The following is a 13402-nucleotide window of genomic DNA, read 5'->3' on the forward strand; positions in this document are numbered from 1 at the left end:
GAGTTATCCTAAGGTAGGCCCCACAGGGCCACCTCAGATTTCAGGGTGAAATTCGAGGTGGGTCCTGTCACAGCAGCAGGTTCAACGCAGGGCAGCAGCAACACGGAGCAGCAGCGTGGGGCTTGCAGGGAACAATGAGCGCTGGGCAGCAGCAACATAGAGCAGCAGCGTGGGGCCCGCGGGGAACAATAAGCGCAGGGGAGCAGGCGGGAAGCAGGCAGCGAGGTGGGCTGGCGGGCTGGTGTGCGGGCTACATGGGTAGTGTGGGCTGGGCGTAGGGCTGCGGGGTGTTGCGCGGTGAGGAGGCTACAGGGGGGCTACAGTGCTTGCGGCAGGAGGCTGCAGAGTTTGCAGCTAGGGTTGAAAGCTACGGCAGTTTAGGGTTTTCTTTTTCTTTTTTTTCTTAGGCTAGGATTAAAGCTCGTGCTGATAACGTGTTGTAGAAAAATATGGAATTGCACAGAGAATTTTTTGTTTATCATTGATAATAGGAGCCCTTTAAATAGGGAATTACAGAGTACATAAAAGGTAATAGAATCCGAACATAACTAGGTAATCTAGAACCTTCTCCTATTACAACTCAATGACTAAACCCTAGTTTGAAGAGGCACACATGATGTCGACATGCTTCAACACTTGTCTGATCATTAAGTTTTGGTCAAGTATAGGGTTTATTTATTCTATGCTTCCATTTATGACCTATCCAAAAGTGACCGCTTAATGGATCTGACCAACAAAGTAAAAGGACTTCATGAACAAGTATAATAAGAGCAATCACAGACAAATGCTTTAAAACGTAGGAAAAGATTGATTCTGCTATATAGTGATCTTAATGTTAGGGACTTTAGAAAAATATATACTCAGGAAGATCATTAATCCTGCTTCTGATTATATATAATGAACTGCAATTAATAAAACAGATATCCGGAAGATTCTAAGTCTATAAAAATCTCTGAGCTACACATTGGACAAATTGACTCACGACGGACTGATGCCGATGACTGCTTCCCTTAGTTTTCAATAAATAGATTAAATTAATGATGTGAATGTTTGAACACCAATAACCTAAAAACTTTCAGTATGTAAACTCCTCTAGGTGAAAAATTGATATAAGCAAGCTGCAGAAGTGGTCATATATTGCAAAAGAAACATTCTCCTTTGTTCCATGGCTTTTAAACAACCATATCCTTCATATTTTCTTCATATCCTTCTACTGCTACCATGTTCCATCTTTGCTCAAACTCATATATCATTAGGCTCATCCCTTACTGCACTAAATGATAACTCATCCTGGCCATCACCATCTGGTGATTTTGCTTTTGGCTTCCGAAAAATTGGAGAAGATGGCTTCCTATTAGCCATCTGGTTCAATAAAGTGAAAGAAAGAACTATTGCCTGGTCAGCCAATGGTAACAATCTAGTGCCTGAGGGATCCAAAGTTGAATTTACCAGTGATGGCAAGTTTATATTGAATGATGTGACAGGGAAACTAATATGGATGCCTGAATCTTCTGCTACTGGAGTTGCATTTGCAGCCATGCTCGACACAGGAAATTTTGTGTTGGTTGACCTCAATTCAATCAATTTGTGGGAGAGTTTTGATGTACCAACTGACACAATCCTACCAACACAGACTCTAAACAGCACCCTCCATGCTCGCTTGTCAGTAGCAAATTACTCAAGAGGGAGATTCCTGTTTAAACTAGGATATGATGGAAATCTCTTGCTTTCCACCACATATTTCCCTCTGGATTCTGAAAACTTTGCTTATTGGTCCACCCCAACAGAGTTGAACAGTGGCTTTCTGGCCATCTTCAACCAGTCTGGTTCTCTTTACCTGATATCCAAGAATGGAAGCATACTTAACATAGTTTTTCCTAATACAGTTTCCGTGCAAGATTTCTACCACAGAGCAACTCTAGAGTATGATGGAGTTTTGAGGCACTATGTTTACCCTAAAAGCACCAGCTCAAGTCTTAGCTGGCCTATGGCTTGGTCCACTCTGTCTTTCATACCTTCAAATATATGCCTGAGTATTCGTGGATATACAGGCTTTGGTGCTTGTGGGTTCAACAGTATTTGCAGACATGATCAAGGACCAATCTGTGAGTGCCCACATGGCTATACCTTTATCGATTCAAATGATATGCTCAAAGGATGCAAACAGAATTTTGTTCCACAACATTGCGATGAAGCCTCACTAGATATGAATCTTTTTGATTTTCAAGAGATGCAAAGCACAAATTGGCCTAATTCGGTTTATCAGAAGTTTACACCGGTAACTGAGGAATGATGCAGGCAGAGTTGTCTTGGTGATTGTTTATGTGATGTTTTCTACTACAAAAACAATGGCTGTTGGAAGCAGAGAATCCCTCTTTTGAATGGGAGGATGGATCCCAGTGTTGGTGGAAAAGCTCTGATCAAAATAAGGAAAAACAATTCTACTTCGATTCCTGGAGGCACCAATACGAAAAGGAAGCATAAGTATTCAACTTTGATCCTCATCGGAACAATTCTCCTGTGTAGCTTGGTTTTCCTGAGCTTCCTCATACCATTCATAACCTATATGGTTGTTTCTTGTATTTATTCTAGAAAAGGAAAGGTGAGTCAATCTTTTCCATCCTTTGAACTTACGAGGAGTTACAGGAAGCTACAAATGGATTCAAGGAAGAAATACGCCGTGGTGCTTCTGCAACTGTTTTTAAAGGACTTCTAGCGTTTGATGATGCAAAATGTATTGCTGTCAAAAGATTGAGCACTATGGTTGGAGAAAATGAGTTAGAATTCAAAGCTGAAGTGTGTGCAATTGCGAGAACAAATCACAGAAATTTAGTTAAACTAATAGGCTTCTGCAATGAGGGACAGCACCGGCTTCTTGCATATGAGTTTATGAGCAATGGCTCTCTAGCAACCTTCCTCTTTGGAGAGTCAGGACCAAACTGGAAAAGCAGAAACCAAATTGCATTAGGAGTTTCTCAGGGGCTCTTATAATTGCATGAGTGCAGCAGCCAAATTGTACATTGCGACATGAAGCCTCAAAACATTCTTCTAGATGACTCCTTCACATCAAGAATCTCCGATTTTGGACTAGCCAAGCTTTTGAGAACAGACCAGACTCAAACCACAACGGGAATCAGGGGAACAAGAGGGTATGTGGCAACTGAATGGTTCAAAAACACACCTATCACAGTGAAGGTGGATGTTTACAGCTATGGCATTTTGTTATTAGAGATTATTTGCTGCAGAAATCATTTTGAAGAACATGCTGAGAATGAAGATCAAATGATACTAGCTGATTGGGCCTCTGGTTGCTACAACCAAATGAAATTGCATCTGTTAGTAGAGAATGATCATGAGGCAATGAACAACATCACAAATGTGGAGAAATGCATGATGATCGCATTGTCGTGCATTCAAGAGGATCCAACACTGAGACCCACCATGAAGAAAGTCATACTAAAGCTTGAAGGAATTGTCGAAGTCTCAGCTCCGCCAGATCCATCCTCATTCGCAAACTCGACTTAAGTGAGTAACACTTTCCTTCCGTTTCTTCATCAAGGAGTCAAGACCATCAACTTTGTCATGTGTATAATCCTATGTCTGATATATTAATGTCTCAGTACAAAACATTATTTCTCAAGAGTTTTCAATGTTTATTTGACAGTCATTGTTCACTAAGGCTATGTTTGGTTGGTGGAAAGGAAAGGAATCAATTTCCTTTCTCATGGGAAAGTGAATCCGGAGGGGAGGGGAGGGAATGAATTTCCTCCACTTTTTCCCTTCATTTGGGAAACACGTTCCCTTCCAATGGCTGTCCCAAACACAGGAAAGGAAAGTGTTTCCTTTCCCAATGCCAATTTTCCGGGAAACAAACATGGCTAAGAGATCAAATAATCCCCAATTATTTCTCAAGAGTTCTCAATTGAGAGAATCATTTTCACAAACACGTAGACGGCAACATCATCTCCCCAAAAACCCATTTCATTAAGATCAAATAATGTATGCCAAGTTCTCAATTGTGTGCCGAGTTCTTAGTTTGGTATGCATATGAATCATTCAATTGAAAGAGTCTTCTCCACAAAACCCATTTCATTGAGATCTCAAAAAAAATGAAACAAGATATACAACCAGAGCTACTTCATGATTCTTCGAAACCAGATTTCTTAATCCGATTAAGTAAAAACCCAAATCTACATCAAATTATAAATACCAAAGCAGAGTGGATCAATCTGGGCCCTTCTAACTTCTAAGCCCTCTCGCCTCTGATTCTCCTCGCAAGCTGAATATCCTTGGGCATAATAGTAACCCTCTTAGCATGAATAGCACACAGATTCGTATCCTCGAAAAGCCCCACCAGATACGCCTCCGCCGCCTCCTGAAGAGCCGCCACGGCGCTGCTCTGGAATCGGAGATCAGTCTTGAAATCCTGAGCAATCTCCCTCACAAGCCTCTGGAACGGAAGCTTGCGGATCAGAAGCTCCGTGCTCTTCTGGTACTTCCTGATCTCTCTCAGCGCCACCGTTCCCGGCCTGAACCGGTGAGGCTTCTTCACTCCTCCGGTCGCCGGAGCCGACTTCCGGGCAGCCTTGGTCGCCAGCTGCTTCCTCGGCGCCTTTCCTCCGGTGGACTTGCGAGCGGTCTGCTTGGTTCGAGCCATTGTGAAGAAGAAGAAGAAGAAGAAGGATTAGGGTTAGGGTTTTGGGAATTTCGGGTTTAAGCGATTGGAATTTCAATCGGGGATTTGGGGAAGAAATGGGGAGTTGTATTTATAGGGGTGTTGGTGTGGAGAAGCGGGAGGTTTGAAATTTTTGGTGAATATGGAGCGTTGATTTGGTTTGTGTTGGCTTTGGACGGTTTAGATTTGTTTTTGTGGTGAGCTATAGGGATTGCGATCCGCGTGCTCTGGAATTCGCGAATGGGATTTGCTTTGTTAAAGCGGGGGTTTTCAGAAGGTTGTGAAATTTGAAAAAGTTTGGGTCCCGCGTTGGTTTTCCCACTCGATTCTGTTCATATGAGGCCGTAAATATGTTTAGGCCCAAATGTTTGTGTGATGAAACCTAAAAGAAAAGGTTTTTAGGATCATAAGATACACAAAATGCCATTAAAAAAAATAAATAAAGGCCCAAAATGCACATTCAATTGTTTTGAAAAGAAGATAATATTATTACTAGGTACTATTAAGGTCGTAAATGAGGGCATGCATCCAGTATAATATTTGGAGCAGTTACAGACCATTCAACTTTTGTCTCTCAGATTCAAAACGAAGAGCAGCCAGCCTATGAGCTACAAAGTCAGCCTGTCTAGGAGCAGAAGTAACGTATAAATCAGTACCAGAGTGAAGCAGACTTCGAGCATATCAGCAACTAAGGCTCTCAATGGTGACAGATCACAATCCAAGGCATTAATATATGGCTTGTACAGCGAGTAGGCAATCACTATCTATTATTGCGTTCGTGACCTGCATGGCTTGCAGCAACTCCAGACGCTTCTTCATAGCCAAAAGTCCAACATGTAATGGTGATCGAGCTAACAAAAGTCATACGACTAGAGAAGGCAGCAAGGAATTGACCATGAGCATTACGAAGCACACCTCCTGTACCTCCTGCTTCTTTGCATACTTTATGCCATACCATAAAGCATATATATGCCCAGTGTAAGCATGCCCAGTGTAAACTTGAATGCTCAGTTTTAATTTTATTCATTGATGTCATTGTTGATGACGAGGTCGAGCCTTACCAGGATCAATTCTCTATTACCTAAAACCTGAAGAAAAGTCTTCAGTTTGGACTCTAAGTGCTAAAACCATTAATTTAATACTAGTTTGATCAATCTGTACGTAGCCAAATAATTGCTTCGTCCTCTAGGTTCTTTCCTGTGTGTATATGGCTTTTCATCTTCTATACCTTCTTTGCTTCATCGTTCTCGTGCTTCTTCCTTGTTCCACCATGGCTCAAACGTCGAAAAACATATCCTTAGGCTCATCCCTCACTGAACAAAACGACGATAACTCCTCCTGGCCATCCCCATCTGGTGAGTTTGCTTTTGGTTTTCGACAGATTGAGAAAGATGGTTTCTTACTAGCCATCTGGTTCGATAAAATACCAGAGAAAACAATCGTGTGGTCAGCCAATAGGGACAGCCTTGTGCCACAAGGATCAAAAGTTGAGCTCACCAGTGGTGGCCGATTTGTGCTCAATGATGCAAAGGGCAGTCAAATATGGTCTGCCAATTCTTCTAGTACCGCAATTTCCTATGCAGCTATGCTCGACACCGGAAATTTTGTGCTGGCTAACCGAAACTCCACCTACTTGTGGGAGAGTTTTGATCACCCAACTGACACAATGCTTCCCACACAGAGTCTAAAACAAAGTGGCAAACTCTTTGCTCGGCTCACGGTGACAAATTACTCGACAGGTAGATTCATGTTTTCACTAAATCCTAATGGAAGTCTCATGCTTTACACAACAAATTTCCCTCAAGATTCTGCCAATTTTGCGTATTGGTCAGTCAAAAATACTGAAATTGGATTTCAAGTCATCTTCAATCAGTCTGGCCTTATTTATCTTACATCCAAGAATGGGACCATACTTGATACAATATCAGGCAAGCCCCTTGCAACGCAAGATTTCTACCAGCGGGCAACACTCGACTATGACGGAGTTTTGAGGCACTATGTTTACCCTAAAAGCAGCAGCACAAGCGGGGAAAGGTGGCCTATGGCTTGGTCGACTTCCTTTTTCATACCGCCAAATATCTCTTTGTCAATTGTCAAAAAGGTTGGAAGTGGTGCGTGTGGGTTCAACAGCTTGTATAGGATTGATAATACTTGTGAATGTCCAACTGGTTACAGTCCTATTGATCCAAATGATGAGCTCAAAGGATGCAAACAGGACTTCGTTCCACAAAGCTGCAACGCACCGGCGGATGATTTTGACTTTCAAGAGGTGCCAAACACAAATTTTCCGGGTTTGGATTATGAACAATTTCAAGGGATGGCTGAGGATCAGTGCAGACAGAATTGCCTAGACGATTGCTTTTGTGCTGTTGCCATTTCCAATGCCGCCGGAGAGTGTTATATGAAGGGACTCCCTTTTGTGAATGGGTCGATTGATTCTAGTATTTATGGGACGAAAGCTCTTGTCAAATTTAGGAAACACAATTCTACTTCAAAAAAGAAAGATGATTCAACTTTGATCATTGTTGGATCAGTGCTTCTTAGTAGCTTGGGCATTCTGAACTTCATCTTACCTCTGATCACATATGTGGTTGTTTCTCGAATGTATTCTAGAAAAGCTGTGGCGGTTCCTCCTAATTACCAAGGCATGAACTTGAAGTATTTCACTTATGAGGAGCTAAAAGAAGCTACGAATGAGTTCAAGGAAGAACTAGGCCGCGGTGCTTCTGCTACAGTTTTCAGAGGAGTTTTAGCATGTGACGAGGGAAAATGTGTTGCAGTCAAAATTTTAGACGCGAAGCAGGTTAGAGAAAGTGATTTGGAATTCAATGCTGAAGTGAGAGCGATTGGGAGAACAAATCACAGGAATTTAGTCCAACTACTTGGATTCTGCAACGAGGGGCAGCACCGAATTCTTGTGTATGAGTTTATGAGTAACGGTACACTAGCAAGCTTCCTTTTCGGAGACACAAGGCCAAATTGGTACCAAAGAAGGGAAATTGCATTGGGGACTGCCAGAGGGCTCTTGTATTTGCATGAGGAGTGCAGCAACCAAATTGTACATTGCGACATTAAGCCTCAAAACATTCTTCTAAACGACTCATTCACAGCAAGGATCTCCGATTTTGGATTAGCCAAGCTTTTGAGACTGGACCAGACTCGAACTATTACAGGAATTAGGGGAACAAAAGGGTATGTGGCACCCGAATGGTTCAAGAACTTACCTATCACAGCAAAGGTGGATGTCTACAGCTTTGGCATTTTGTTGTTAGAGATCATTTGCTGCAGGAAGAAATTCGACGAAGAAGCAGAAGATGGAGATCAAATAATACTTGCTGATTGGGCATATGACTGCTATAAGCATAAGAAACTACATCTTTTGTTGGAGAAAAATGATGAGGCAATTGAAGACATCAAGATGATGGAGAAGTATGTGATGATCGCAATGTGGTGCATTCAGGAAAATCCATCACTCAGACCTACCATGAAGAAAACCATTCAAATGCTTGAAGGAACTGTCGAAGTCTCAAAACCACCAGATCCATCTGCTTACAGAAGTTCCATACTTCTAGACCCTGCACATTAGTTTGTGATCGATTCAAATTATTACAATAATGCTTGGCAATGCATGTATGATAGTTTTGGGATTACTGTTTAAGATTTCAAAGAATATTAAGGGTAAAACTGTAAGTGACACTTGCTTCAGGTTGTATAACAATTATCAATTTATGTTGCTCTAAGTGAGTAACAACCCCGAAGCTCATTTGTGCTTTGTAGAGTGGAAATTCCGTCCCTGCAGCCATGGAGTATGCAAAGAGTATAAGAGCGCTTAAAGCTTATATATCAAGTTTCCCTTCTCAACTTCGCACATATTGGAAAGATATAATCTATAACAAACTACTAAAAGAGAGAAGAAAGTAGGTGAATTGGTGATCACTAATCTCACTCCAAGCTCCAAGAACTCCGCACTGCTGCTAGCAGCTACAATGTTGTGGGCACTGAGGGTGATTGTGATTCCATAGCAGAATTTTGTGCCGTGCTCAAATGCCTCAACTCCACTCAGAAAATCACACAGTTGGATTATAGGTTTCTGCATATATATTCAAAGCACAGCTTCCGCATCCTCAAACAGTTTGACAGGAGCTGAAACTGTGTGACCTGTGAAAATGAATTAATTAATTTCGAGAAAACATTCACCTGCAATAATCAATTGGATTTTGTGAGGAACTTGTTGAGTGTACCTTGTGAAGCAAATATCTGCTTCCCTTCACTTGAATTATGAGATCACTTGAAACTTCAAAGGAAACTGACAACAGAAAAAAAGAACAAAAAAGAGTCTTTTAGTAAAAACCTTCTATTCATTAATGATACAGCGAAAAAGATAGTTCATGACTGATTCCTTCTATTCATTAATCATTAATCTTTTGGGAAACTAATTCATGACCCAGAATGGAAATTGACGTGATATAATAATTATATCCAAGAAAAGTTTCACAATGTTGGTTGGCAAGTATGAAAAGAGCTTCATTAAGTTCATCTATTAAACTCAACCTACGATTTGGCTCAAATGAGTTTTCAATTTACGTGCATGCATTTATATACACGGAATAAATTAGGAATCAGGTGTTCTTTTTACCTTGTAGCATCAGTAGTGTAAAAGGTATGTTGCCTAGATCCAAGTTTCATAAGCATCATGGCTGATTCCTTACTGTAGAAGTTATCAGTGCAACCAAGAACTGGAATCAAAGAAGGCCTCCTCTTTACTACCTGCTAATACCTTGAACATGCTCATCAGTAAGTTCAGTATTGGCAATTTTCTGGTACATTTTCCCCAACTTGTTCATCATCATCATCTTCAAGCATGACTCGTTCAAACCACAGTGTCATTTCTCTGAATCGATCTTTGACCCTTTTAAGCCTCCTCTGAAATTCCCCAACATATACACACATCAATTGAATATTGAACTTTGAAGAATTACTACAATCAAACTAATTGATCAATCATGAAGAAATTAACAGACATAGGTTCCACTAAAATAAGAATAATGCCAGTATATTACAGACAATTGTACGAAGAACCTCATATTGTATAAACTGAAGAATTCTAATTACTTTAAACAAAAAGTAGCGGGAATAACCTTTTGCATCTTTCCCCTTCTTTTTCTTCTTGTCAGCCTTGCCAGAAGATCCAACACAAAGATATGACATACTTGCAAGAATTTGTCTGAGTACAGCACCATCAAAACTGACAGTGGCCATTTCCTGCACAATAAGTAGAAGTCACTATCAAAAAAATAGTTCAGCATAGATAGGAAAGTCACACCAGGAGGTTGAGAATATTTTACCTCAAGCTGTGGACAGTCGACTTTACTCCTATGCAAAGTCATATGAATGTCATGAGTGTATCCACCCTGCTGAAATGCAAAGTAAGAGACATGATGTATAGGGTTTAGGATTTAGTCTACTGTTCTGATTTCTAGCAAATTTAATCTATACAGTTCTTGAAATACCCTAAGAACACTCACCAATTTCCAAGGGCTTCTTGCCCTCTCTTGATTCAGAATTACTGCCAGTAAGTGATGCTACTGTCCTAGATGATGAGTCCAAATGCGGGTTCACCTTTACAACACCCATTCTCCCAGTAGTCCAATGCAATCAATTCTCGACAATCTAAAAGCATACAGTAATCGTTAAAATCACTGTGGTCAAACAACACATTCCATGATTCATAATGCCCAGTAACATTGACTCTCACATTGTTATACGAAACAACATATACTATTACAAATTTACAATAAGATAGATACCAGCTAATTACAAGAAACGCAATTGTAGTAAACCTTTTAACTTTGGAATCTTTATTAAAGAAATGAACTCTAAAATCGAAGTCTAATCTAAAATGGCAGAGTTGATTACTTACAATCTAATCTAAATAAAACTCCTATACAACTAAATGACCCTCAATGCTGTAGTTAAGGAGCAAACCATGGAATGAATTTGCTAATCAGTCTTCAATATTCATTTTATTGTTCTATTTTTACATGAAATCAAGGTTTATCAATGCCAAAGTAGAAATTTTCAATTTTTAATACACAATCAAACCCCAAATCTGACAACACTTCATTGGCCTTGCAATACATTTTCAGCTACCATACTGGTTAATTGGTTACTAGTGACTACTACATTATGGCTGTTATGCAATCTTACTAATTCTACAAAACCAAAACAAAAAATGTGTCCAGAATACACGATTCAATATTTATCTGTCCATTATTGATTTATCTCAATCTAGAACCCTATTTATCATCATGAAAAAAAAAATTTAAATGGACAGAGGTACATGATCGGGTACCAGGTTAAATTGGGTTGCAACCCATTAAAGTGAGTCAGAACTTCTGACTTCTGAGAAAGCATTTACTTGGTGACTTTACGTGGGATATCAGAAGAAAGTCAAAGAAGAAAACCCATTCGTGCAGCAGATCGTGCCCTGAATAAAGAAATTACACATAAAACAACCATTTGAGCTTATAAATGATCAGAAGAACCTCAAAAAAAAAAAAAAAAAAAATAGCGATGAGCCAAAGCCAAGGGTGAGTTGTCAGAGCTACGAACAAACAAATTACAGCAAATAGCCACAAAATCTGTCTTATGATGCAGGCTGCATTCAATGTATACTATATGAACCCAAAATCCAAAACAAATGAGGCAAAGCAAAAGAAACAGATGAACCCAAAGCACAGACCACTTTAAATGGCAATCGATTAGAAGAAACTATCAAAGCCAAACTCAGGATGATGAAATTTTATATAAAACTCTTAATCGAACAAAATTGACCGCAAAATTTACATAAAAGAAGTTAGCTTTTACCTTTAAAGATTGAAACTTTGAATGTGAAACGGAAATTCCCCAATTGGGAACAGACTGAAATCGACCAAGACATCCCTTCCTCCTCTCTAGACTTTCCCTCAGCAAATCTTCTTCTTCTTCTGATTGGCAGCGAAAAGTCCTCAAGAGTTAAATAGATTAGTTTCAGGTAGCCTCCTTGGAATTCTGTTTTGGCCAGCAAAGTTCTTTTTTTTTTTTTTTTTATGGTGTGCAGAGAATATATTTGCTGTAAGAAAACAGAAAATCCATTAGTAATTTACAATGTCAGAGAATAAATATCTTACCTTAGGTTGACTGATGCAGGTTGTGAGTGTGAAAAAGGTAAACACATTTTTCTTCACACATATTTCTCATGCTTATTCAGTATGTAAATTATGAAGGTATATCACATTAGCATTCAAGGGAAGAAACAACAAACTATATTGATGTGACCAAACTTAAATGCAGTTAAACTGATCTATTTGCTGCTCTACCTGAAAGCTTTATAAGAAACTAACATTTTCTGATAATGTAATGATTCAGGTTATGGCTATGTTTAAAGAACATCAGGTTGATTCGGAAAGTGATGCCCTGGGTGCCTCCCAAATCCACAAAACAAACAATGAAAGGTGTATCGAGTAATAACCACAACAAAAACATAGAAACTTCCACAATGGAAAAATCAGGTTTCTTAATCTAAATATTCACCATTCTGAAACCTAAAACATGATTTCCAACTGTTAAAATGTCATTTACAAAAGGGCAGTAAGCATTTAAATAACTGCATTTTGTTAACAACTAATAGGGAATGCAGGGAATTAGGATACATTCGGAGTTTAAAACTTAAAAACCAATAGAATTGAACTTAAGTTATTATAACTGATCAATCTAGTAATGAGGTCTTAAGTTCAACTTTTGTTTCTGTAGTCAAACTTATATCATGATACATACCTGGGACTTATTACATTCTCAGCAACCCTATACTTCACTTGAGTTGGAGCTTAGAGTCAAGTTTAGATGCATGGTAATGTGATCTTGACATGTCTAATTATCATAATTTCTTTATGGTAGATAAACGCTCTCATGTTTTCTTCTTTTGTTTTTGTGATAATGGAATAGAAAACTTACACTAAAGAGAGAGAAACAAACACACTGGCCTAATTCCTTTTGCTGCAATTTATACACTTCAAAAAGATAATCCTCATACCTTGGAAGCTTCCAGCGAAAATGATCAACACAGTTGCAGGAGCAATGCCTGCCCTGCATAATATAAAAGGAAAGCATAAAACTTTATCCAATGAAGATACAATTACCTGAGCACAGGTCATAATTTGTCCCAAAAAAAAAACCTGAAAACCCAAAGAATTTTATCTTCTACACAGTTTTTTCATCAATCAAATAAAGAAAAATCATCAAACCCAAACCCTTTGCACTGTTTCCGAGTAATCAAATAGAGATATATGAACCACCCACCAAGAAAGTCTGTTCAATTACTCAAACACAAAAAGCTTTGACCCTTTCACTGGATGCAACCAAAGTTCTATTAACTGTGTTAAGGGCTTAGCTGCCTGTGTTTTACTCCAAAAGAATCTACACTTAATGAATCTAAACGCAACAATCTATCTATTTAAAAACATCATCATGTAACCAATTCTTCAAAGATTATACAATAAAGAAGAGAAGAGAAAATCATTCAGACAAAGACTAAGAAGATTTGAAAGTTGAATTTCAATTCGATTACTGCTATGATTGTTGTTGCATTGTTAATATATTATCAAAGGGCAAAATTCAATAAAGACAACAGAAACGATTTCGTTATGAAACCCAAACCATTATATCATATTGTTAAAAAAAAAAAAGAGT

General features: G+C 39.1%; 2 protein-coding genes and 1 pseudogene across 2 annotated transcripts; 2 read left to right on the forward strand and 1 right to left on the reverse strand.

Annotated features, from left to right (window-relative positions):
- Window positions 1–1165: 1165 nt before the first annotated feature.
- On the forward strand, window positions 1166–3525 carry LOC112164300 (annotated as a pseudogene).
- A 552-nt stretch (window positions 3526–4077) lies between these two features.
- On the reverse strand, window positions 4078–4741 carry LOC112165444 (histone H3.2). The gene has a single exon (XM_024301949.2). The coding sequence runs from the start codon at window positions 4655–4657 to the stop codon at window positions 4247–4249; it is 411 nt and encodes a 136-aa protein (XP_024157717.1). The 5' UTR covers window positions 4658–4741; the 3' UTR covers window positions 4078–4246.
- Window positions 4742–5845: 1104 nt separating this feature from the next.
- LOC112165442 (G-type lectin S-receptor-like serine/threonine-protein kinase LECRK3) lies at window positions 5846–8445 on the forward strand. The gene has a single exon (XM_024301946.2). It carries the CDS (start codon window positions 5883–5885, stop codon window positions 8259–8261), a length of 2379 nt encoding a protein of 792 aa, XP_024157714.1. The 5' UTR covers window positions 5846–5882; the 3' UTR covers window positions 8262–8445.
- The last annotated feature ends 4957 nt before the right edge of the window (window positions 8446–13402 follow it).

The sequence above is a fragment of the Rosa chinensis genome, chromosome 5, assembly GCF_002994745.2.
Source record: "Rosa chinensis cultivar Old Blush chromosome 5, RchiOBHm-V2, whole genome shotgun sequence".
Classification (NCBI taxonomy): Eukaryota; Viridiplantae; Streptophyta; class Magnoliopsida; order Rosales; family Rosaceae; genus Rosa; species Rosa chinensis.

Coding starts and splice junctions, on each gene's coding strand:
- LOC112165442 (XM_024301946.2), top strand. CDS start 5,883: ATGGCTTTTCATCTTCTATACCTTCTTTGCTTCATCGTTCTCGTGCTT.
- LOC112165444 (XM_024301949.2), bottom strand. CDS start 4,657: ATGGCTCGAACCAAGCAGACCGCTCGCAAGTCCACCGGAGGAAAGGCG.